Genomic DNA, 24,705 nt, shown 5'->3' with positions numbered 1-24,705 from the left:
CCCTGCCAGACTTCTCCAAAGTACATGTAGCACACTTCCCTTTTATAATCACACACTAGTAGCCAATAGTTTTCCACTCAGTTGTCGAATGCTAAATATTTGATTCGATCTCTAGAATATGAGATCTAACCTATATGTTCTAGTCTCAGCAGCCTCTCTAATGTATGGTTTTCCAGACAGCAGCCACTCAAATCTATTGCTTTCCCATTATGCAGCAAATCATAAATTTAATCTCTCTAGAAATTCATTAATACATAAAAATTCTAAATTTCCCACTACACCATACAAAGATATTTAAACAATTAGTGCTTCTAACTTTATAGCGACAGTTTTGGGCATCACCATTGTTTCAGAATAGAATGTCCAATAAACCTGATGGTATCCATATAGAATGGTGTATAGAATTAGTCGCCAGTGGGCATTTAGTTTCATTGCATAGCATACGGTAGGTGGCGGTCTAGCTTCATTGGCAGCAATCAGCCATTGTAACTACAGAAGAAGGTTAATAAATCCTGTTAAATTTTCTCTTCGAGTGTTTATTGGTATGCTAGTGTTTGAAAGTGTTTCGAAGACAACTGTGGCCATCAGTTAAGCTACGCGTCGGATAATGACACAAGCAGAGAGAGAACAAGAAAATGAAAAAGACAAAGACAAAGAACGAGAAAAAGATAAAGAAAAAGAGCAACGCGGAGTAAAGAGACCGATTGTTCCTCCTGCTATTCCAGAACCTTTGCAAGAGGTAGGACAGCTACCCTACCCAGCTAAAGTAGTTAACTTAGACTCATTCATCCAGTTAGATAGCTTAAGATAGCTTGCTTCCCTACCAGTCTACATAGAGATAACTAACGCTAGCTTGTTAGCTAACTGGATGATTACATTTACACGTAAATGTGATGATTCAGTCTAACCTAGGTTAGTTAGCTAGTACAGTAGCTGGCTGCGTTGGCTTGAAAAGTGCTTACGAGTTGAATTCTGATTGACGGTCATGTCTGTTTAAAAGTAAGTTGTCTGCAATCTGCTTTGGCTTGGTGTTTTGTAAATGCAGACTGGCAGTTCACTGCCAGCTTGCATCTTGGCTAGCTAACGCTAGTTAGGTTAGCTAGCTAGCTAAGTGGCCAATCTATACGTGTGTGTGTATAAAACAATTATGTTACTAACTTACCTTGCTGAATTGTATAGGTAATACTAACTTTGAGGAATACAGGTAACTAGCATTGCTATTTTTATTAACTTAATGTTGTTTTCTAAGATTGGTGGCTAGCTAACCTTAATACATATATAGAAAAAGTTAATATGGTTATGTTGGGAAGCTAGCTGTTGGCTAGTTAACGTTATTTTCAGGAGTTGTAATCTCCCGTATGTTGTCAAACGTTACTACGTGCTAATGGACTGTTGTCTACTACTCTGTCAGCAAATTCAGACCAACTTCATTGTTGTAATCAATCCTGGATCACAAACTCTCCGCATCGGCCGAGCTACAGACACACTGCCCATCAGTGTTCCCCATGTCATTTCCCGTAGACATAAACAACCCGGTCAGTCGCGATATGAAGATCCTTGGCTGTTACGAGAAGGGCTAAACGTAAGTTGGAATACCTCTGTGTTATTAGCTTCCTTTCCTTTCCTTCTCGTGCATTAAATCATTCATAGGCTGCTTAAGAAACACTTACGTTATCTGAAATTTTAATCAGAAACTGAAATGTGTACAGTATGGCTCTGGGCTCCTTTTTTTTCTTTAGAGACCGGAGAGTAATGAGCAAAGGCAAAACGGTCTAAAAATGGTGGACCAGGCCATCTGGTCCAAGAAAATGTCCAGTGGTGCCAGAAGAACTCCAGTTTCTGCTGAACAAGTACATTCTCTCTCTAGTCAATAGAATGCATATCAGTAGATTTGAGGTGAATTGCTAATGGGGAAACATGTCTGTTTGTTGACAGGCTAGAGTGTACAACCGGCAGATCCGACCAGCCATTTTGGACCCTAACTCAAGACTGAAATGGACACACACAGCTCATCAACCAGAGTACTTGGTAGGAGAAGAGGTGAGAAGAGTATAATTGGTATTAAGAGTCATTAACTCCTATTCATGGCTGTCATAAGCATGGTGGCATTTTCTCACATTGTGACATGCATTGTGTAACAGGGTTTTGATTAAGCTTTTACTATATGCTTTTTATTACTAGCAATTGAATAATGAAAGAATGTTTCAAGGACTAAAATCTAGGAAGTCAAGAGGATACCGCTTCTGTAATCTTAAGGACTTGCAGCCCACCACTTCTCCTCCTCTATCATTTTCAATAATTTTCCTCATCCTTTTTTTGGCCATTTCCCTGCAGGCATTAAATGTAAACCCCACAGACTCATATAGTATCCACTGGCCTATCTGCAGAGGTCAGCTGAATGTCCACAGTAGGCCTGGTGGGTCACTGACTGCTATACTAGAAGACTTGGAGACCATCTGGTCCCATGCCATTCAGAAGCTTCTAGAAATCCCTCTCAAAGACCTGAAGGTATGACCCCAGTAACACATGGTACTGTTCCAGTAGTTGATTAGCTGATGGGCATGATTTGATTTTGTGCTCTTCTGATTGGCTTTCAGTATTACAGGTGCATTCTACTGATCCCAGACATCTATAATAGACAGCATGTGAAAGAGGTGGTCAATATGGTCCTCCTTAAAATGGGCTTTTCAGGTAAGAGATCCATTGTTATCGGGACGTTTCTCCACTTGGACCTTGGCAGAATGATATGCATAATCTGAAAGTTAATTATTGTAAATGAGCTAGTTTCACAATGTGCTACAAAAAAGCAGTTTTCTTGAGTGTCTCTCGCGTTCTCTCTCTTGCACTCTCTAGCTATTGTGGTACACCAAGAGTCAGTATGTGCTACCTTTGGCAGTGGTTTGAGCAGTGCATGTGTGGTAGATGTGGGGGATCAGAAGACCAGCCTGTGTTGTGTGGAAGATGGTGTATCCCACCGTAACTCTAGGTAAGTGAAAGATGGAGAAATGTGGGTTTTTTTTTGTGAAGACAGACAAGGGAAGATTATGGCACATCTGGATGTAAAATGTGCAAGAATAGTTTTTGTATGGCTGAGTGAAATAGCAATAGTATCTCAGATGGTAAGATAATGTTTGGGTTATAAAGATTTGAAGTCCTTTCAATAACATGGGTTGAAAGGCAGGGGGCACGCTTTCCTTTGCAGACTGACATTCTGATTCAGTCAGAAATGCATTTGGCAACAGTAGAGTAATTACTGTTATTACAGTAATACTGTTTGGAGTCTTCACTGTAACAACACACGTTTTGTTAAAGAAACTTATAAAAGACTGAAGACCTAATGAAATTCTAACTGCTTTTGGGATAACGATTTTCCATGAATAAAATTAGTAAATATTCCTGCTTGTTCTCATTTTTACATGACCCTTTGTACATAATGGCAAAAACCAAAGAGCAGTTATTGAATTTAGTATGGCTTAATTTCACTGTTCAATTCAGTGTAGTTGCTTTTATCTGCCTAATGTTAGTCATTGACCAGTTTGCCACATTTGTTGCCATTTCACTACAAATGAACCAGCACATCTACCATGTTTGGTGTGCAGATTACTCTGAGGAAGCTGTTATGTTCTATATGCAGTACTGCGTGCTTTGCTACCTGCAGGCTGTGTCTCGCGTATGGTGGCTCTGATGTGACGCGGTTCTTCTTTTGGCTGATGCAACGAGCAGGCTTTCCCTACAGAGAGTGTCAGCTGACCAGCCGACTTGACTGCATGCTATTGCAGCAGCTTAAAGAGACCTTTTGCCATCTTGACCAGGTATGGGCGTGCCAACGTGTCCTAGTCTCATAGCTCTGAAAGGGGTTCTGAAATCTTAAAGAACCTCTCCTCCGCAGGACATTTGTGGACTTCAAGACCATGAGTTTCGCACACGTTTCCCAGAATGCCCAGTGTTCTTGTACCAGTTGCGGTTAGGTGACGAGAAATTGCAGGTAAGGAATTGCTCAGGTGTTTGGGTCTGTCCTGAGAACCCAACTGGCATTCCCTGTGCATATATGCTATAGAAGTTCTCTGACGTGCATAAGATCAGCTTCCACCCTGGAATGTGTAGGTTTAGTAGTTTGTTGTAATGGGTGCATCAGCTAATTTTAGTTCCCTATAGTTCAGTGCATGTGGGGGGTGGGGGTTAATACTCTGTTTACTTATATCCTGCTTGCTTACAACCAGTAATGGAAATAGTTGAGAGTCAAGGTTTAATGTGTGGAAAACTTTTAATAAATTTCTGCCTTCAAATGATTCTATTGCATAGCCCAGCATAAGTCATGTGAATATGTATAGCTAACTAAAACAACTGCTTTGTCAGTGGTTTACTGCTAGTGTATTTATGGTTTATCCTTGTAAATGTGCGACAGAGATTGGATACTTTTATAAGGAATTGATTCTGCAATATACAAAACTTTGTTCTTCTCTCTGATTAGTGAAGACTTTAAGCATATATTATGTGATGTGATATGAAGAGATGAAATTCACGTCAGTTGAAGATATTGGATTTATATATATTACACATTGCAATTGGTTGGATAATACAATGAGGCAATACACATCATGCTGTAAATAACAAAAATGCAGCATAGACAATGCTACCTGAATGTTGCCTGATAGTATATTGAGAGAGCGAGAGAAAGAAAAGCCTCTGGAAAGAATTCCCTAAACTTAACTCGGTCTTCAAGTTGTCCCAGCTCCACTCCACATCCTCTACCATCCAGGGCCAGACTTCATTCAGTCTTATCGACCCAGAACAGTGTTTGCCACCACTGACCAAACAAACCTAATACTGGTTTACCTAATACCAGTAAATACTGGTATCTGCCACTCCAGGGCAACAGGCGCAGGAACCTGTACCTGGTACAAGGTTGATCTACAGTCCTGAATGGCAATTAACTGTTTGTGCCAGGCTAGCACCAAAGTCTGCTTTTTTGCACAACCATCCTTCTTTCTGTGAAACCACAGACGTGCACTGCAGTGCATGCTCAGGAAGTCGAGGTGCAGTCAGACAGAAAATATGAGAGCATTTGAAGTGGTTGTTTTTAATGCTGGGCTACACAGTACCATTTACTTTTTAAGATCTTAATCTGTCATTAGCTAGATAACTACATAAAATCTTATCCTGACAGACTTGTGAACCAGCTCAATCAGTTCACTGAAAGAATTGTTTCTGAAAGAATGGTTTTGGAGATTACTATTAAACATAAGAAACAGATGTTAAGGCAGATATTCTCCTAACATTGCTAAAGGCTAAAAATAAATGTAATATTTATCTATAGCCACTAGCCAGTATAATAGGATATAGAGCAAAACTGACTAGTTCTTTGTTATACTTGCAATGTTCATAGCATTCTAGCTCATCTCTCTCTCTCTCTCTCTCTCTCTCTCATTCATATATATATATAAAAATTTTCACCCAAAAAAAAAAAAAAAAAAAAAAGGCACGCTGTGTTCAAGAAACCAGTATGCATATATCACAGAAGTGTGAATTGTGGCAAACTAACCTCTTCAGATCCTGCACAAGGATTTCCCCAGATTTTTAAATACACTGGCAAAGTTCACATGCCCTCTCTTTGTTATAAGTCTATGTGTAGCATGCAGGCACCATTACTGGATTAGTTTGGCAAACCCAATTTGAACAGTTTTTGTAAAAGTGCCAATATATGACAAGACATGTCCAAATTCTGTATCTTTATACTGCAGCTGAAAGGCCAGTGTGGCTGAAAGGTAAGCATTTTGCTCTAGGAAAACCAAAATCGCAATCATGCCATGCTGTTCCTTAAAGTTCTGTTTTTCTTGTACGTGTCCCACTTCTTTCCACCTTCTGACCTTCTTCATAATAGGCGCCTATGGCTCTGTTCTACCCTGCGGCTTTTGGAATCGTGGGGCAGAAGATGACCACTCTGCAGCACCGCTCTCACGGAGACCCAGAGGACCCTCATGATGAGCACTACCTACTGAGTACCCAGAGCAAACAAGACCAGGTGCATCTTCTTGATACTGCCCAGATGGAAGCTGACCATCATGTTTTCTATCCCTCTTAGTTTTATTGGCATACATTTGAAATTTGTCAAAGAAAAGCAAAAACGCAGCGATTTGATTGATTAATTCCTTCATCAGTCTTCCAAAGCCACTGAACGGAAGAATCTTTCTAAGCCCTCTGGCTTCGAGGGTGAAAGCAGCAGCAGTCAAGGAGGTGACCAGGTAGAAAGAGGAAACCATGGCCAAGAAGTGGAGTTGGGTCATGCACCAGGGGAGTGTCTGGTGGGTGGGGCAGATCCAGAAGACACGCCCTCTGTTCTTTTGTCCAGAAAGTCTGCAGTATCCCAGTTTGAGGGCAAAGCACTTGGACTGGACAAGGCTATCCTGCACAGCATAGACTGTTGTGGTAAAAACAAAGTTTTCTCTTGCTGCTGTTTCTTCCCTAGACATGTCAATATAGTGATCTGTAAGTCTGCATCTCTGAAGATCACACAATACTGAATAGATTTAGAGCATGTCTAAGATGTCGCTTGAAAATTTTGACAATAGTTTAGCTGTTCATTTATCTGTCTGTATGTCGTCACCAACAACAGCAGCTTGCTAGTGAGGCGCACATCTCACATAGTGGTATGCCTGAATGCTGGCAAGAGGTTAGAACTGTGAGCGTTGCTCATTTGTCTCATGGGCGTTTGTTGCAGCATCAGACGAGACGAAGCGGAAGATGTACAGCTCGATCCTGGTCGTGGGAGGCGGGCTCCTTTTCCACGGGGCACAGGAGTTCTTGCAGCAGCGCCTGCTCAATAAGATGCCTCCATCATTCCGGCGTCTTGTTGAGAACGTGGAAGTCATCACACGGCCAAAGGTATTTGCACAGAAGCATGTGTAGCATTATTTCTCATAAGACAGCATTATACCTAACACTCATTAGATAGTTAGATGGATAAAACTTCAAGAGCGGTAAATTTAGCAGTGACTAAATTTGCAAGGAAACTGTTAAATATTTTGCTGTCTCTTCACTAATTGTAAACCATATTTTGAATTGTATGCATTTGCAGCTTCCTTTGACCTTTTCTCTCAGTGAGCTGTCTAGTCAACCACTTCTAATTTGGGAGGGGGACCATTTTCTATACATAAGGGACACTGTTGAGTTCATATGAGAGACAGGTGGCTGTGGTTGTTTGCAATGCAATACAGTATAATTATAGAGATAAATGGCAGTTGAAATTTCTTTCTAAATTCCATTGACACTAAATTTCATTGACACATTGGGGACTGAGAAAGGTGTGATTAATAAGTGTTACTTTAGTTATAATCAGCGTGTGTAGGTGTTGCATGTATATTTGAATATAAACACTCATGAAATTCATCTATGTATTAGTACACCCTCACTGATGATTATTTAGCATCTTCATCTATACTTCAGTCAGTGTGGATGAACATTGAATAGACATGCTGTACTTTGACATTGCTCATTTCTTGAAACAGACTCATCAGCTGAAATGTACAAGCACCCTTAATTTTCTATACATTCAGCAATGCAATGCAATTTGTAATTGACTGGTTTGTATGTGGAACTTCCTACATAAGTCAGCATCTGACAGCACGTAATGTAATTTAAGGAGAGTAACATTTCATAAGGCACTGTTACACAAGTATGGGTTACAGTAAGGACAGCAGCATAGCACAGAATAGCACACCCTATGTCGATTGGCGAAGTCCAGCAGGAACTGACCCCGATGCCCCACTACAGGACATGGACCCTCAGGTGACTGCGTGGAAGGGTGGGGCAGTGCTGGCATGTCTGGACACCACCCAGGAGCTGTGGATCCACCAGCGGGAGTGGCAACGATTTGGTGCACGTATGCTCCGTGAACGAGCAGCCTTTGTCTGGTGAGGTGTGTGTGTGTGTGTGTGTGTGTGTGTGTGTGTGTGTGAGAGAGAGGGATGCTTTACACCAAGCATGTGTGTCTAAAATTCTCAATTTCACTGAGAGAGCGCTCTACGTCCCTGTATAGCAGCTGTACATATTTGTTTTGTTTTTTTTTAAAACTGGACATGTTTTGTTTTTTTAAATGGAGTACTAGTATTAAAAACTGGAATAAGCAATGGTGTGTGAGCTTACTTTTAAATAAAAAATACAGTATTCAAGAATGGGAATGAGTCAGTTTAATTTGGTAATTGAGTAACTGGCCCCCAGATCAGAGGGAGAGGAAGCATGGCTTTGTTTAAAGGGTCCCCATCATGGAAAAATACATTTTCCTTACTTTACTGAAAAAGTATTTTGAAGTAATATGTAAATATTGTTACCATTCACTCCCCCAGACCATACAGTCCACATATGGAATCTAAGCTGCAAAAACACTGTTTTGCAATCACTGTTTCTTTGATGTCATGAGAAACTAACTTGCATATTTAGCCCCACTCATTTACATTGTCAGGTGTTTCTCAGCTCTGAGTTCAGAATAGACCTTGTGTGTCCATCTTCAATAGGTTGTTTGTTACTGCACCTTTTAATTCTAAGGCATAAAGCAAGGTAAAATGGTGATGTATAAATTGTTTTTGGAACATAATGCCACACAAATGGACACCATGGAAAAATATAAAAGAAACGTATAGTATTTGTGCTCTTTTAAAGCTTATTCTCCACATCTGTGAGACGAACCTTCTCCTCCTTTGAGCAGTCCATACGACTCCTGTCCAGGTTCAGCAAGGCCTCCCTAAACTTCCTGGAGGCTTCTTGGCAGGGGATTGGCTGAAACCTGCAGCCCAGGCTCGACCACTTCTCCCCATGCCTGCAGGCCAGTTCATAATGGAGCTTCTCCAGGTCTCTGGGCAGACTGAAGGCCCTGCAGCTTTGGAGCGCCACTGGGACAGTGGGGGGGTCCCCCGCCTGGCCCAGGTGCACCACCCAGAACTTGCTGCAGAGCTGGGGGTCATAGGCATCCATCATAACCAGATTCAGAGCCAGGGAGTAAAGTTCGTGGGCTGAAGCTGGGACTGTGTAATTGGCTAGGACTGGGTTGGGATTTAGACAGCCTGCAAAGAAACATGGTAGCTGTTTAGTATGAGCTGGATATACTAGCCTTTATTATTGAATATTGATGTTTATTGTATATTGTTTAATTTCAAAAGAACTATTAAGGTCAATTGTTACATATTGTATTGATCAAAATGAATGCAAAGTGCAGTATATTGGAAACATGAGAATCCTACCTGGAGCCAAGTGATTAAGTATTACATATTTGCAGCTCTTAAGTAAATACAGCTATTAAGCTTGACATCTATGATATTTACTGTCACAGCATTTTAATGACAAATTTGTCACCATTTGGATAAGTGAGACTAGTCATAGATACATAGAACACAGCTAAAACTGTATTGTATGGCATAGGCTCACTGGTAATGAGTTCCAGTAAACCTAAACCTTTGACAAAGGACAAGAATCAACAAGAGGCAGGGATCAGCTGAGCACCACCGAAACAGCTGGAGAACAATGTGCATATATGCATGATACGGACTGTTCACAGTAAAACGATGCATAACGTTACCATTGGTGCCGATACCAGTGTCGGTGCATCCAGGCGGAAAGATGACGAGCACTTTGTCGGCACGATCGATCTGGGAGGTGAGCCAGCGGAGCATCCCCTGCTCTGCCAGACTGCCCCTCTGCCACATGTCGATGCATATCTCAAGCTCCTTGTGGCTATGCAAGAAGTCAGCCAGGGCCATCACAGCACACTGGAACATGGCGTCTATGGGTGGGTACACCACCAGCACTCCCATCAGTCCTGTGGAGGTGGAGCTAAGGCTGGGCTTTGAGAAGCCCCGTCCCATGCACAGTCTACAAAACTGCCCTAGAGGAAGATTAATATGAAGGAGCAAGCTGAGCGGAAGAAGTTTGGATTATACTGGTTGCATGTGACCATATCTTTCATAAAAGAAACTGTTTACACGATTATCCTCAACTGGGGAGAATAACAGTTCTATATAAATGGGCTTTTTTTTTTTTTCTTTTTTTTTTACTTACAGAAGCAGATAAACACCAAAGGAACAGCCAACACACATCCAGCAACAATTATCAGTACAGGCATTTCATGTTTGTTTGGTTCTGAGGAAGATGGAAAGACATTATGGACTCACTTATGACTTATGGCAGCTAAAATATGCATCAGTTCATTTAGATGTATGGCATTTGACAGACATTCTTATCCAAAGCAACTTACATATTTCTCAGTATGACAGGATGTGTGCACCTTGACAATTGAACCTATGATCTTGATGTCACGAGCACCATGCTCTACCTCTTCAATGTGCTAGTTTATTATTGTTACACTATACTACATAAAACAAACAATTGTAGGGAACACAATTGTGGATGGGGCAACAAAAGAAAAACAATTACGAAGAGACATAGTTGTTTAAAGATACAGTATATGAACTTTCTTTTGGTGCTTATTGGAGGTATCCAAATATATTAAGTGATTGTGTATTAGACAAAGGAAAAATAATGTATTAAGTTACGCACCTTCACAGTCTACTTTACACTTGACTGTATCACATACTGGTTCGCAATGTTCAAAGTTTGGAGAAATCTGTAATATATTAAGATCATATGATTTATTAGTTGATTGTTGAACTTTATATGTGTGGTTTTATAAAAAAAAAAAAAAAAGGTTACAATTGGTTTTTATGTCTGGATTTGGTAGTTTCATGGAGATACCAAGTGTGGTGAGTCAGATTAGCAATAAATAACAGGTCACTAAACATTTTATCTCTGCCTTTTTTTATTGGCTAGATGAAAATTACCTTTTTCACTGGTGACTAAGGCTACGTTCACGTTACCAAGCTAATGTCACTAAAATTTGGGGTGTTTTTTGTTTTTAGCCTTAATGTTTCACACATCTGGTTTTTTTTTTTTTCCTTTCAGGGCTGTGTCGACCCAAATCCAGACTTTTTTAAACCAAATTTAAGATATTTGTATATATGGTCCTAGATTGGATTCGATTAAGAGCCTGCAACTTGAATTCTGATCTGACAATTCTCATTCATGTGGCTTTTTGCCTATATGCATGCACTAGGACCGTTGGCAGAGGAGAGCCAAAGTTGAGACAATAGAAGGTACAAAAAAACAGCAAGCAGTAGTTGTCTGGGTTTGTGTCACCTTCTCCACCTGATTGCATAATAGCTGACAAACTGTTTGCAGACCTTCAGTGCAAAATGCAATTCATAGATGAGCTAATGTCCTGTCCAATTTGCTGGTTTTAATGTACAAATATACAAGAACATCAACAATCATCAAAACTTAAGCTTGGAGTTTCTGGATTGTCTGCAAGATGCATCCAATAAACAACTTATAGGGTCATGGCTCGTTAAACACAAAGGTAAAAATAAGAAATGTACACACCCATATTTCAAGATTTTCACATGGCCCAGAATATTTCAGTTTTCGTTTAACGGTTGTAATTTTTTTACCCTGTGAAAAAGAAAAAAAACCAACAGCAACTGATCGTAAAAATAAATGCAAAACAATGTCTTCAGAGAAACATTTTCCAAATAACACTGTCCCAATACTGTGATGTAAAGTGATTCAGCTGCATGAAATCTGGTTCTCAGTTACAAAATGTGCATAACATACCGTTACCACTTTGGAGATGTTAAGTATATTTGTTCCTCGTAGCAGTCTGATCTCATAATAATTTGAGTCTGAATGAGATTTGAAGGTCACCTCTACTTCATCCTCCTCTCTGACTGCACTAATGTTCCACAGCTCTGATGAAACAGACTTCATAGTTAATAAATTCCACAAATTATGCCATGAATATGACAAACACAGGACTATAAATAAACATGTACACAATATAGCTTCTCTACAGATATATGGTTTCATGTGGCATATTTAACAGCTGCCTCTATTTGTCTCACCAAACTATTAGAAAGAGTACACTATACAAATGGATCACTTCTGATTGGACATTGTACCTAACAAATTGTAGTGGCATAGTAGTGGGTTTTGAGCTGGTAATTTAATCAGGCACATGAGTGGTACTAGAGTTTTTACATGTGAAGTGTAACTACTAGGTTGAGTGGTCCGCCACACACATTGTGCATAGCCTATGAAAACTGTATGAAACAATTTAGTTTCTATTTACCATTGTTTAATTGCCGTAGACATATTGAATAATTCTTCATCTGTTCATCATCACATCCTATAGAGAAAAAAAAACACATTTGGAAAACATTTAATAATAATAAGTGATAAAAAACGAGAGATCATGCATATTTATTTTAATTGTGATTTTGAAACCAACCAGGTGCTTGAACTGCTTTTGATTTTAATTTCTGGCCTGATGCATTAATAGGTGGAGTGGGGAGGTTATAGGCTGTCACTGAGTAAATGCCATTAGGTTCAGTATGGATGTCAGTGATTGTAAAATGGAACCAAAGCTGTAAAATAATGAATAACGCAAGACAACAATGGATCAATAGATCAGACAGTTGGTATAGCCCTGAATACAGTACATCATTTATTATTTCTAAACAAGGATTTCATTCATTTTAGTATTGGTATGCTTTTGATATGCTTTAACTAGTGTTCTTGGAAAGAATCATTAAGGGAAATGGAATCAACAGTCACAACTAATGATCTGCTGTGCAAGATAATGGTATGTAATGTCCTTCAGACTGGCTTAATGTAAATATGTTAAAAAGCATACTTGTTTTGATTAAATAAAGTGCCTTGTTTAAAAATTCTAAGTTCCACTGTAATTATGCTATCTGCCCAGGCTAATATTTCTAACATTATAATTCATGCTTTCGGTTTTGACTAAAAATGTAATATTTTAACAAACTAGCAATAAAGAGCTTACCTGCTCTAAACCAGTATAGTTGGCCTGTTTTGAAGTAAATGGAGGATCGTATTGACATTTGTAACTTAGTTGGACTGGTGGCGAGGTCTGCATATTCAGCTCGATCCATGTGCCATGAATACTGTGAATACTTCCTACAAAGGCAACGATGACAAATGAGGTGGTTCTCTCTGGCTTCCATTTAATGGCATTTCCCAACATTGTTTCTCTTATATTTATGAGACTCGGGGACTTTCATAGCCCAACACAACCAACATGAGCCTACGTATTAGATAAGCTTAGCACACAACCCTGCCCTCTGCTCAGAGAGCTGCTAAATTCCACAGTGTCTGCACCCATTTACTTTTGCATCTTCCAACATTTGTCTCGTTCATTCTTTCTATTTTCCATGACTTGGGCCAAATAAAACTAAAACATCTGACCTCTAAAGTAGGGTAGGCAATCTTATATCCACAATTTTATCCAGGGCTGGTGTGGCCACAAAGTTTAATTCCAGTGACGCTTGAGTACACCAAATACAACTAATCAGTTGTTTAAAGGCCAACTGACTAAACAAATGGAAGATGTTAGATTTTTGTTCTAACCACGATTTTTGTTCTGAGCGCTGTTTTGCAGCTTCTTATAATGGTAAAAGAGAATGTTCAATTTTCCAAAACGAATCATTGGGTGCATATAAAATATTCCTCGAGCTACAGTTTTAAAGTGTCAGGTTTTCAGGTAAGGGCATCCTGGATGTTTTGATGAACTTTTAGAAAGACAGATTAACTTCTCCTTTATTGTAGATTTGAGTAACAGGAACTTAAAATGAATCAGTCACACACATGAGCTCAAAAGCAGGTCAGTCCATAGGAATAGCTCTCCCTTCTAATCTCATCTACTTGAACAGGAAGTTACCTCTTAACTCAGTGTCAGATCTCCTTTTATATGTGCACATACAGCATGTGTACGTTTGCACTTATGCAGAAGCAGATGCAGATTTAAGATTTATTTAATTTAATTTAAAGCATCTGGGATCCTGAAAAAATAACCATTATGCTAGACATATTTTTCACATGTTTACACATGGAAAATAACAGATGAAAATCACTTTTAGTTATTCATGTTTAAATATTGATCAAATATTAATGAAATCACAGTACTCACCATCAATATTGATAGCCCAACTTACATTCAGGGAAGGAGAAGCAGGTGGTCTATTTTCAAAGATAAGTTTGACACCAAGATCATGAAGTTCTGAAGGATTGGACTGGTGAACTTGAAACCACTCTTTAGGTATTAGCTCTTTAAAAAATAGCATATTTATAAAAAATATTACGTTTCGTACACATATGACCTGATCTAAATGCACTGGCATCATGTATTTCATGATAAATTGCTATATTGTTATATGGAGGCATCCATTAGAAAGTCCTACTGTCTACCTAGTTCAGTGGTTAAGATGCTTGTCTTATGATTGGAAGATTGCCAGTTTAAGCCCCACCACTGCGAGGTTGCCACTGTTGGCCCCCTGAGTGACGCGCTTAACCCTCACTTGCTCAAGTTGTGTTCACCCAGAATTGTAAGTTGCTTTGGATAAAAGCGTCAGCTGAACGCCGTAATTAAATAAAGCAAGACTGAAGTTTGCTGGTGATCACCAAGACAAACAACTAGTCTTTTAAAGGAGTGTTGTCAGATGAAACAAAAATGGAGCTGTTTGGCCATAACAAGCCACGCTGTTTATTAAGGAAAAAAGGTGAGGCTTTTAAATCAAAGAAAACCATCACAGCTGTGAAGCATGAGTTACGCAGCATCATACTGTCAGGGTATTTTGCTGCAAAAGGGATGGGTGCTCTTCAGAAAATAAATTTAATTGTGAGAGTAAATACTGAAGAAACACTTCAACACATTTGACAGGAAGTTAAAACTTGGTTGCAACTGGGTCTTCCAGCAGAACAATAATCATTTATATTCCTCCAAAGTTGCTGCGAAATGACTTAAAGACAACAATGTAAAAGTATCGGACATGCCATCACACAGTCACGCTAATGATTGGCTGAATAGTGCAAAAAGGTTTGTGGACTGAATTGTGAAAGTGTATTTTGGTCAAGGATGCCTAAAAACCTGACTGTTACAACAATTCTGTCTGAAGAAATGAGCAAACATTTTAGAAAAGTATTATTAGAAACATTTGGAAGGACGACACAAGTTTTTAGTTCAAGTTAAAAGGCAATGCCACCAAATATTATTGATGTATATAAACATTTGACCTGCTGAAAATGAGAGTAAATAAAACCTCTTGGCCATTTTTCTGAAATGATCTCTTACAGAAATAAAGTACATATCCTAACTGACTAATACAGGGAATGTATGGCAAAATATAGAGATTGAAAGTCTTTAATGTAGGTGTAAAACTTTTTGTCTCAGCTATATGCAAGTCTGTTTATAAATCTGTAAAAAACTTGTCCTGTGATTAAAATAGGTTGCTAATTTTTATAACAGGACAACAGAAAATGAACATGAATTATTTAGAGACATGGAATAGTTACTTGAAGCCACTGTTCGAAATATCTAGTTCCATAAGCTAGACTTTACGAACTGAACAAAGGGGAATATAACTTACCATATTTTCTGATACATGTCACAGACTGTGTAAAACAAATTAGGATAAATCAAACACTTTAAACAGAAACAGCATAAACGTACGTTACTTAAACAGCGTAAACATCGTTACTTACTATATTAAGAGCAGGTGTGTTAGTAGCTGCAAAAGGAAAGAATAAGAGTAAGAATATGCTTAATAGGTTGAGTAGCAGTTCCATTGAATGGTGAAGAGACTCGCTCAAAAAGGTCCCGCAAAAAGAACAGGAGCGCTTGCCTGTGAAAATAAACTGGGAATTTTTGTGTCATCTAATTGTGCTGTTACATTTGGATCCGCCTACTAAAAGATTGCGTGCACGTAGTAGAGGATGAAAAACCAGAATATAACAGACAGTCTGTTCTATAGAGAAAGAGTTGCCTACAGTGTAGTGTATCAGATCCTGGTGTGTGTGTGTGTGTGTGTGTGTGTGTGTGTGTGTGTGTGTGTGTGTGTGTGTATATATATATATATATATATATATATATATATATATATATATATGAATAAAAACATAATAAAAATAAAAAAACAAACCAATATTTATGTGAAAACGGTATTAATCCAGTTAACAGTTAATAGTTGAATTTGTCAGTGGAAGAGGAGGGGAAACATCCAACCAAATAAACAAGCAAGCAAAAAATAAATAAATAAGTAAACATTGCTGTCTAATGACACGAGCAGCTGCAGTTAATTACTTATTACCTTCCAAACTTTTATTATGAAGAGGGGAAATTTTATGCGTTTGCTCGCCACCGAGACAAACAGCTCAGCTAAAGCCACAAATTTTGGAGAAGTTATCTGCAAGTGGTAAGTGGCTGGTGGTTACGCGTTCCGACGAAATATTCCACCCAGAGATTGCAGATACACGTTAAGCGCTCTTTAAATGTTTTAACATTCCAGTTCGGTATTTCATTGCAAGTTTAACTGTTGTTGGGTCGCTTTCCATAGTGTCCGTAGTTGAATGAAAAAGCGATTATGTAGACCCCTTTCCCAATTTAACCTGCATTCACACAGTCCTAACATTGATTTACCCTCCCCCCTCCCCTCCCCTCCCCTCCCCCTGTTTTTCTCTTTGTAAAGTTCCTTGAGCAAACCTCTTATTAACAAAACAGCAAGTTGAGGTATTTAGTTTTGTGAAGACTTTTTTGGTTTTTGATTTCTCATCTCACTGATGCATGTATCATCGTTGTAATCGTTAAACTGAAGCTTTTTTCCCCCTCGTATTTCACTTCAGATCGCTTTTTTTCCTGTTGATTTTGGAAACAAAATCAGCCATATATAATCTAAAATGACCTCCGGCAGGTCTTGCGCCTAGTTTACTGGATGTGTGATTTATATTAAAATGTATGTAATTTGCACAGAAGCACTTAGTGTTTTAGCTAGTTGCTCAAAACATTAATCCTACAAATTATAAGAATGTAAAAAGGATTTATTGGGTATTTTTGTATCTGTGCTGGCATATTGCTATTATGCAATGTCCTTACTTTTGTGAGACTTGTCTGATGGTAGTTTGCCTTTTGTGTATAATTAAAGTTCCAGTGATGTGACAATGTGGAAAAAAAAAATCATCCCTTCAAAAGATTAAAAATGAACAAAAATAATTAAAAAATAATGTATTATCTATTGACCACATGCATTAGAAATTGCTTGCAATCTATTAAATACTGGAAAACTGACCTGATCAAATTGTCCTTTTTCAGGACTTTTACCGGGTCATTGGTACAGCCCTCACTTGGTAGAAAATCAGGCAGACAGAAAACAGCATTATGGTATTTATCCACTTGTCTGCACAACTGTCTTTAGGCCTTGGCAAGTATGCCATCATGGCAACCTTACCACGTGCCGGTTTGACACCCCTTGTTACCTGCTATAGCACTTCCGCTACCAATAGGAGAACCCCATCCTTCAGCTATGTCATCGTTGGGGCGGGGTCAGCTGGGTGCGTGCTGGCCAACCGCTTGTCAGAGAACCTGTCTGAGTCAGTCCTCCTCCTGGAGGCAGGGCCTAAAGACATGCTGCTTGGCTGCACCCACCTCTCATGGAAAATACACATGCCAGCAGCACTCACCTACAATCTTTCCAATGACAAGTACAACTGGTTCTACCACACGCTGCCCCAGACGGGCATGGACGGCCGGGTGATGTACTGGCCCCGTGGACGGGTCTGGGGTGGCTCATCCTCTCTCAATGCCATGGTGTACGTACGAGGCCATGCTGAGGACTACAACCGCTGGCATAGGGAAGGTGCAGGCGGCTGGGACTACGAACACTGCCTGCCCTATTTCCGCAAGGCCCAGACCCACGAGCTCGGGGGCGACCGTTACCGGGGCAGCAGCGGGCCACTTCATGTCTCCCAGGGGAAGACCGGGCACCCTCTGCACCGTGCGTTCATCGAGGCTGGCCAGCAGGCAGGGTACCCATTCACTGAGGATATGAATGGCTACCAGCAGGAGGGATTTGGGTGGATGGACATGACCATTCATAAAGGTAGAAGCACAACAGTCAAATAAAAATAGCCACAGACGCAATGTGCAAGTCAGCCTGCCTTCGGACTCCGCAAACATGAGCCGTACATTTTCAGTCTTGAGTAATGCTGTTCACGGAAGCATCCAGAAAATGTTTTGCTTTCATTTTCATAACTGTATCTCACTGTTGTGCACTCAGTAGCCCAAGACAAGGTGGGTTTCAAGTGCACCCACATCATTCGTACTCTTGACTTTAACTCAAAGCCAGCAAATTACGAAGGTGCACGTCACGTGATCAGGCCACTCGGGGGTGTTTGTTTTTTTTGGGGGGTCATTTACACTCAACTCATCATTGGGCACTTTACATTTCCAGCATTTGGCAGACACTTTTATCAAAAGCAACTAGCAATTGTGACCAAGTACAATTCAAGCAATTGAGGGTTAATGGCTATGGTCAGGGGCCCAGTAGTGGTAACTCAGCAATGGTGGGGCTTAAACCAGCAACTTTCTGATTACCGGTCCAGTACCTTAATTGCTGAGCTACCTCTGCCCCAGTTCTTTAAAGGCCATCATGCGTTCTCGTCCCTTTCTCAGGCCTCGCCCATGACCAGCAGCCCACATGTATTTTTCTTTTTTAGATTGAGTCTGTTGCTCCCCAAATCTCCATTCTGCTTTAAATCATGGTTCTTCTACTCGCACCTCACCGTAGGCAAGAGATGGAGCACAGCTAGCGCATACCTGCGTCCCGCACTGTCCAGGCCCAATGTGAAGGCTGAGGTCCACTGTCTGACCACGCGCGTCCTGTTTGATGGGACCCGGGCCGTGGGAGTTGAGTACCAGCAGAATGGGCAAATGAAGAAGGTAGGCCAGGGGTCAAAGGTCAGAGGGGTCAAAGGACGAGTACTACTAAGAGCATCAAAATGGGACACCAAAATTTCAATAACATGGTGACCCAAAGCAGGCTAACTTTAGTGTAAAGCCAAAGTTGCCTAAAACTCTTGGAAGACATCGGGTGTGGGGGTTTTTTTGTTTTATTTTCCTCTCTTAAAACCTGATAAATGCTGTGTTTGAAGCGGTCATATGGATACGTGGTTGTATTGAGAAATCTCAGATTTCTCGATTTATTTAAGAAACATTTTTGAACATCAACCTGATAAATGATACTTGATTCTCTTGTTTATGTAAATTTGTGGGGAGAATTGCCCTTTAACTACCATGGAAGACATTATTATGGAAAAAGACACTGCAAGCAGAAATGGCACAGGTGGTGACCCAATAACACAGCCTCTTCTATGTGCAAACATGCACAATGTATACCTGCCTATTCAAGACTACCAGTTCACCTTACCTTCATATAAAAAGGTGTAGCAAGACCAGTTTGAAATTTGTCAGGAGCGTTTTTCCATGTTATGCCAGTGCCACACATGAACAAATGCCCCACAGCGCAGAAACATTGAAACAGTGCAGCCGTAACTAATCTCCTTCCAAATGGCTTTTGAGATGCCTACCGATCTATGAGGAGAGAACTGGCTGAGTGCTTGAGTCCCTATTGCATTCAACATTTACAATGCTGATCTGTTTTCTTAACACCAGCTCTGAAGAGTTTCACATCAAGTAAGTCTTTTAGTTTTGTCATGATTTTTCTGACTCTAGTAGCATTTTGAAATTATTAAATTTTTTTATTTATTTATTTATTTATTTTTTTCTTGTGCCATATGAGTTTTTTCCTCTCCAAGCCCTAGCTTGATCAGATGGGCCCCTCAGGAACAAAAAAATATGCTGTTTTATAGGTCAGCATAAGTTACTGAAGTTCAAACCACAGACGCTCCTGCCTTATCAGGCTTGCATCACATCTAACATCAGCCAGTGACAATGCTACTGAGAAACAGACAATCTAGTATTCGTCATGTCCTGTGAATTATCTCTCATCAGGCCTATTCTGCCTCTCAAGCCCTGGCTTTTGACTAACGATCTCTAATTTGTTTGATAGACTGCTAGAGACCTGATTTTTTTCTCTCTCTCTCTCTCTGTGTGTGTGTGTGTGTGTTTTGCCTCAGGTGTTTGCTGATAAGGAGGTCATTCTAAGTGGTGGGGCCATTAACTCTCCCCAGCTGCTTATGCTGTCTGGGGTAGGGGATGGTGACGACCTGCAGAAGCTGGACATTCCGGTCATACAGCATCTTCCAGGTGACCTTTTTACCATCTTTCTAGGTCAATATCAGACACGCATTACTCCCAACCAACATGTTAGGACCATGAAGTATCCATTTGATGACTCTATTTGAATCAGACATTTGGCAATACATGTGATGTACAACAAGAGAAGGCAAGATGGCCTAAGAGATTTGTTGTTCTCTGCTTTCAAAGTGGTCACACATCACCAAATGTTGATGGTCTTTTTGGTTGGCCCAGATGTACACTCGTCAGAGTAGCTCTTCCAGTTGTCTTTGCATTCATAATGTCTCTTAAGTTAATAAAAGCATTTTGAGGTAGACGACGAGAAAAGGTGACATGGCATAAAGATTTCTTTGTTTTATTTTTCACTGTTTTGGTGTTTCCTGGTATATGGTGAAACATTGGCTAATGGCTAAAGAATGCTTTATGAAGACAAGATGATTTATACTGCAGTAACATTTATTTTAGAAAGGTTTTGCACTTATCAAGCCTACAACATCTCACTACTGAACCAGAAAATGTAGAATATCCAATCAACCTAACCTCCATGTCTTTGGACTGTGGGAGGAAACCAGAGACCCCAGAGGAAACCAACGCAGACACAGAGAGAACATGGAAACTCTACCCAGATAGGAACTTGAACCCAAGACCCTTGTTCTGTTATTTAGGTGTGGGTGTAGGAAGGTTATGTTTAGGGGTTTGTGGGCTTGTGACTGTAGAGAGGGCATAGTGTATGGCAATGTGGTGGATTTTGGTTGGGGGGGGGGGCTTATGTTTATGGGCAAGTTGGTAGGAGGTACACTCCTGTTACAGCAGGTACCACAAGGACTTAACAACATAAAAGTAAAGGTTTCAATTGCCAGGGAGCACAAATTCTGTCATACCGATAAATGTGTCTGCCGAATGCTGTAAATGTGATGTGTGGGCAGGAGTGGGCAGTAATCTGCAGGACCATCTGGAAGTACACGTTCAACAGCAGTGTACCCAGCCCATTACTCTGTTCAAGGCCCAGAAGCCATTCCACATGCTGAAGATCGGCCTGGAGTGGCTTCTCTGCTTCACAGGTAGCAGGCCATGCAACATTCAAACCACAGAAATTAACTTTGGAATGATTCTGATACCAGAAGGACTGAACTTTCGGTTCAGTACCTGACTAAACAAGAAGTCATCCAGCAACATGTTGGGCTAGATTGCACTAACAAGACAAGGTCATAAAACATATCTTGTAACTATGCACATTAAGCCTATTTTGCTGGGGAAAGGGCTTTCTTCTATGTTGGCACCAATCCAGGAGTGAAACATTCGATCCGCCTTCTAGGCTACGGCGCCACAGCTCACCTGGAGAGTGGGGCCTTCATCCGTAGTCGCCCCAGCGTCACCCACCCCGATATCCAGTTCCATTTCCTGCCCTCGCAGGTGATCGACCACGGGCGCATCAGACCCACCACCGAGGCCTACCAGGTCAGTGTGAAGCACGGCACCTGCTCTTGTAATTAAGGTCCCATCAAAACAGTTTTTGTAATTTTGGGATGTCGCCTCCAGTTCATGATCCCACTAACTCCTCCATGTTCAGATTTCTTAATCCTGCGTCACGTTTTCATTTGATGGATTTAGTTCAGTGTATGAGACCTACTACTTTGTCTTGGGTGTGGCTCCTACACTCTGTCAGACATAATGTGGGTGCTAGTAGTTTGATTCTTAATAGTTTTAGAACAGCCACCAGTGTCGGAATGGCATTTTCTTTCAGAGGTTTTAGAAAAGGTTCTTTCTTCACTCTTCTTTATTTCTAGCCAAAAATGACATGTTGGTGAAGCACTAGTCTGGTTTTAGGGCATATCGGTTTAGTCTGCCCTTATGTCTTTACAGTTAACAGAAAGTCATTAGTTAGACTCAGGAAAGTGCTCTGTTGCACCTGTCCAATAAAATTACAGCATTTGATACGGTCGACCCTACTATTTCAGACTGTCTTAAGTGTGGTGCTGGCATACAGGGAACTGCTTTCTTAAGTGGTTTGCCATATACCGCAAAGGTAGAACATGTAACAAAAAAAAACCACAAGTGGAAAAGAATTTTGCCAGTGTCTCTCACCCTTGGGTTAATATCTCAAATATGAATAAAATGTATAAAATCTAGCATTTTAAAATTCAGCATAAAAATCAAATTGTTTACCTAGGCATTTGAGTCGTCTTAGGATTGTGTGATTTGTTGCCAAGTCTTTCACCATGCTATCTAAAAAGTAACTTGACTCAACATCCCATACATCCATACCCAGCCCTGCACCCTTCAAAGCATTTTCTCACCAACTTAATTGGTTTGTGTATTTATGGGTTGTGAAAGTCTTGCTAACAAGTGATGCAGTGTAAACACAGGCTATTCACATTATTATGAAAAACTGTTTCACTGTTCTTTTCCACTGGTGAATGAAATGGTAGCCCCTGATGTTCTTTTTGTTTTCTTTGTTAGGTACATGTTGGCCCAATGAGAAGTACAAGTGTTGGCTGGCTAAAATTGAGGAGCAGAAACCCCTTTGATCACCCTGTCATCCAACCGAACTACCTCTCCACAGGCAAGTCTAAACAAGAACGGGATCCATGTCTGACATCACAGTTTTCCCCTGAGCTGGTCCAGCCTGTCTAGATGATCTTGTCTATGCCTGCTTCATGTTTTGAAAATAAAAATGGTTGATTTAAATTCATATTCATTATAATTTTAGTTTTTTAGTTTAATGCTGTTAATTTGGAAATGTTTGTTTAAACTCTAAAAATCACATTTAAGTAAAGTGGGTAGGGGCTACAGATTATGCAAGGTGTTAGTGGAATACTGAAATGTGATGCTAGGGTTGTAAACACCTCCTGCTTGTCTGTGTCCCAGACATCGATGTGTGGGAGTTGCGCCAATGCATGAAGCTGGCACGCGAAATCTTTGCCCAGAAGGCCTTTGCCCCGTTCCGGGGGCCCGAGGTACTACCAGGCGCCGCCGTCCAGTCCGACAAAGACATCGACGCCTTGGTGCGGCGCAAGGCAGAGAGCGCCTACCACCCGAGCTGCACGTGCAAAATGGGCCGTCCGACAGACCGCGCGGCTGTGGTGGACCCCGAGACGCGCGTTTACGGCCTGGACGGTCTGCGGGTGGTAGACGCCTCCATTATGCCCAGTATGGTTAGTGGCAACCTGAACGCGCCCACCATCATGATTGCTGAGAAGGCTGCAGATGCCATCAAAGGTCTGGTGCCACTCTGTGACCCTGGAGTGCCTGTCTACCAGCCGCCTAGTCTGGAGAGACAGAGATGAGGGATGCAGCTAATTTGCACACCTCCTTAACCTAAGTAATCCAGCAATGAAAACAGCATTTTAAAAAAAGCACTAAAATCCAGCGATTGTAACACTAAAGCATGAGTTTTTGCTGCTATACCGCATGAGGCCAGGAAAGGTAGTCATGCCTTGGTACAGACATTAATATTGGACAAGTAGCTTTCCAAGGTTTCAACATTTAACTTTTGGTGTGGCTGAGGGTTCACTGGGTAATTAAATGGTACACAGTAGTTGGTTGGTTTGTTTTGGTTTTTTTGAGGTTGGTGTCTGAGGGTCATCATATTAGAAGTTGGTTTAGTTCACATGTGACTTGTTAACGAGATCAAAGAAATCCGATTTGATGTCACTTCAGGATTTCTTAAATAGAAGTGCTCTCACTTTTGTTAAAGCTGCTGGCTGGGGCAATGAACAAAAGTGTAGTATTTTATACATGGTCCACACTGAAGTCTTTAATTATTTAGTATGGAGTCGAAGTTTTAAAACAGAACATACCTCATTGAGTCAGTGTTGGGAATGAAAGCATATTTTTACTCTAGTTTGTTTAGTGTTTGCAATTGGAAGTTTGGAAACTGGAAGTTGCAACATTGATTTACTACATTAAAACCAGGTGCATCACTAGCATCTGAGGTTGCTTGATTTTTATGCAAGCTATTAAAAATAAAGATGACGAGTAGATTTTATGCAAGTTACTAATCACTACACACAGAAGCAGTTTATATGCCAAATCTGGAATGATCTTTAAGTATACAAATGAATATCTTAAATGTACACATACATGTTATTAATTGACTTAATGAGGACAACTAGAACTATTTGAGTGTATTAAAATGTGCCCTTTTAAGCATTCATTAAGTATTAATGAAGTCACTGAGCAATGCATGTGTTGAGTTCAGTCAACTGACTGCTGAGAGTTGTGACTGTATTGGGTGTCAACAGTTTACACTCACCTGGCATACTTTTATTTTCATCACCTCATTTGGGGTTACATCACTTTTTTTTTTAATTATTTTTTAAAATTCATTTAGAAAAGAATCCAGGCCAAGACAAAAGATGAATTACAATGTACAAAACCAGATTGTCCATCAGTAAAAAACTGACAGACCTGGACCAGGAGCTACAGACTGATACTGGAATATTTAGACTGAAAACATTATTGAACAAAAATGAGATTTCAAGTACACAAAATCACAATATGAAAAATAAACATTAATTTATCATACTTTTTACATTGTCTCAATTTTTTTGTAACAG

General features: G+C 40.3%; 3 protein-coding genes across 6 annotated transcripts; 2 read left to right on the top strand and 1 right to left on the bottom strand.

Annotated features, from left to right (window-relative positions):
* Positions 1–500: 500 nt before the first annotated feature.
* actr8 (actin related protein 8) lies at positions 501–8,171 on the top strand. Of its 3 annotated transcripts, none has more exons than XR_004777109.1 (13): positions 501–739; positions 1,412–1,582; positions 1,740–1,850; positions 1,936–2,040; positions 2,335–2,508; positions 2,598–2,691; positions 2,854–2,986; positions 3,659–3,812; positions 3,890–3,985; positions 5,882–6,022; positions 6,159–6,242; positions 6,350–6,426; positions 6,719–6,805. XR_004777109.1 is itself a non-coding variant. In XM_027014995.2 (13 exons), exons 1-13 carry the CDS (start codon positions 608–610, stop codon positions 7,912–7,914), a joined length of 1,887 nt encoding a protein of 628 aa, XP_026870796.2. In that variant the 5' UTR covers positions 501–607; the 3' UTR covers positions 7,915–8,171. The 3 variants fall into 3 exon arrangements, 2 of the variants coding, with proteins under 2 accessions (XP_026870796.2, XP_026870798.1); XM_027014995.2 differs by adding an exon at positions 7,771–8,171 and having other exon boundaries at positions 6,159–6,426; positions 6,719–6,882; XM_027014997.2 differs by adding an exon at positions 7,771–8,171 and having other exon boundaries at positions 661–739; positions 1,522–1,582; positions 6,159–6,426; positions 6,719–6,882.
* Positions 8,172–17,250, bottom strand: LOC113580450 (interleukin-17 receptor B). Of its 2 annotated transcripts, none has more exons than XM_027015000.2 (12): positions 17,181–17,250; positions 15,486–15,510; positions 14,055–14,167; positions 12,887–13,020; positions 12,329–12,464; positions 12,170–12,226; positions 11,656–11,789; positions 11,425–11,493; positions 10,546–10,612; positions 10,048–10,128; positions 9,569–9,874; positions 8,172–9,056 (listed from the first exon to the last, which is right to left on the bottom strand). In XM_027015000.2, exons 4-12 carry the CDS (start codon positions 12,977–12,979, stop codon positions 8,650–8,652), a joined length of 1,350 nt encoding a protein of 449 aa, XP_026870801.2. In that variant the 5' UTR covers positions 12,980–13,020; positions 14,055–14,167; positions 15,486–15,510; positions 17,181–17,250; the 3' UTR covers positions 8,172–8,649. The 2 variants fall into 2 exon arrangements, with proteins under 2 accessions (XP_026870801.2, XP_026870800.2); XM_027014999.2 differs by lacking the exon at positions 17,181–17,250 and adding an exon at positions 15,601–15,890 and having other exon boundaries at positions 14,030–14,167.
* Positions 16,189–24,676, top strand: chdh (choline dehydrogenase). The gene is made up of 8 exons (XM_027014998.2): positions 16,189–16,310; positions 17,204–17,990; positions 18,678–18,829; positions 20,026–20,155; positions 21,073–21,207; positions 21,462–21,604; positions 22,607–22,709; positions 23,015–24,676. The coding sequence occupies exons 2-8, from the start codon at positions 17,270–17,272 to the stop codon at positions 23,431–23,433; spliced, it is 1,803 nt and encodes a 600-aa protein (XP_026870799.2). The 5' UTR covers positions 16,189–16,310; positions 17,204–17,269; the 3' UTR covers positions 23,434–24,676.
* The last annotated feature ends 29 nt before the right edge of the window (positions 24,677–24,705 follow it).

Source organism: Electrophorus electricus, chromosome 18, assembly GCF_013358815.1.
Source record: "Electrophorus electricus isolate fEleEle1 chromosome 18, fEleEle1.pri, whole genome shotgun sequence".
Taxonomy (NCBI): domain Eukaryota; kingdom Metazoa; phylum Chordata; class Actinopteri; order Gymnotiformes; family Gymnotidae; genus Electrophorus; species Electrophorus electricus.
This window is presented reverse-complemented; position numbering and strand designations above follow the sequence as displayed.

Excerpts from the sequence above, each read along its gene's own strand:
- chdh (XM_027014998.2), top strand. The coding sequence starts at position 17,270 with ATGGTATTTATCCACTTGTCTGCACAACTGTCTTTAGGCCTTGGCAAG. Across the intron at positions 18,830-20,025 it reads AGAATGGGCAAATGAAGAAG|GTGTTTGCTGATAAGGAGGT; the intron begins GTAGGCCAGGGG and ends GTTTTGCCTCAG. Across the intron at positions 22,710-23,014 it reads ACCGAACTACCTCTCCACAG|ACATCGATGTGTGGGAGTTG; the intron begins GCAAGTCTAAAC and ends TCTGTGTCCCAG.
- actr8 (XM_027014995.2), top strand. The coding sequence starts at position 608 with ATGACACAAGCAGAGAGAGAACAAGAAAATGAAAAAGACAAAGACAAA. Across the intron at positions 2,692-2,853 it reads CCTTAAAATGGGCTTTTCAG|CTATTGTGGTACACCAAGAG; the intron begins GTAAGAGATCCA and ends TGCACTCTCTAG. Across the intron at positions 3,986-5,881 it reads TAGGTGACGAGAAATTGCAG|GCGCCTATGGCTCTGTTCTA; the intron begins GTAAGGAATTGC and ends TCTTCATAATAG.
- LOC113580450 (XM_027014999.2), bottom strand. The coding sequence starts at position 15,684 with ATGGAACTGCTACTCAACCTATTAAGCATATTCTTACTCTTATTCTTT. Across the intron at positions 11,494-11,655 it reads ACATCTCCAAAGTGGTAACG|GGTAAAAAAATTACAACCGT; the intron begins GTATGTTATGCA and ends TCTTTTTCACAG. Across the intron at positions 10,613-11,424 it reads GTGAAAATCTTGAAATATGG|ATTTCTCCAAACTTTGAACA; the intron begins GTGTGTACATTT and ends AATATATTACAG.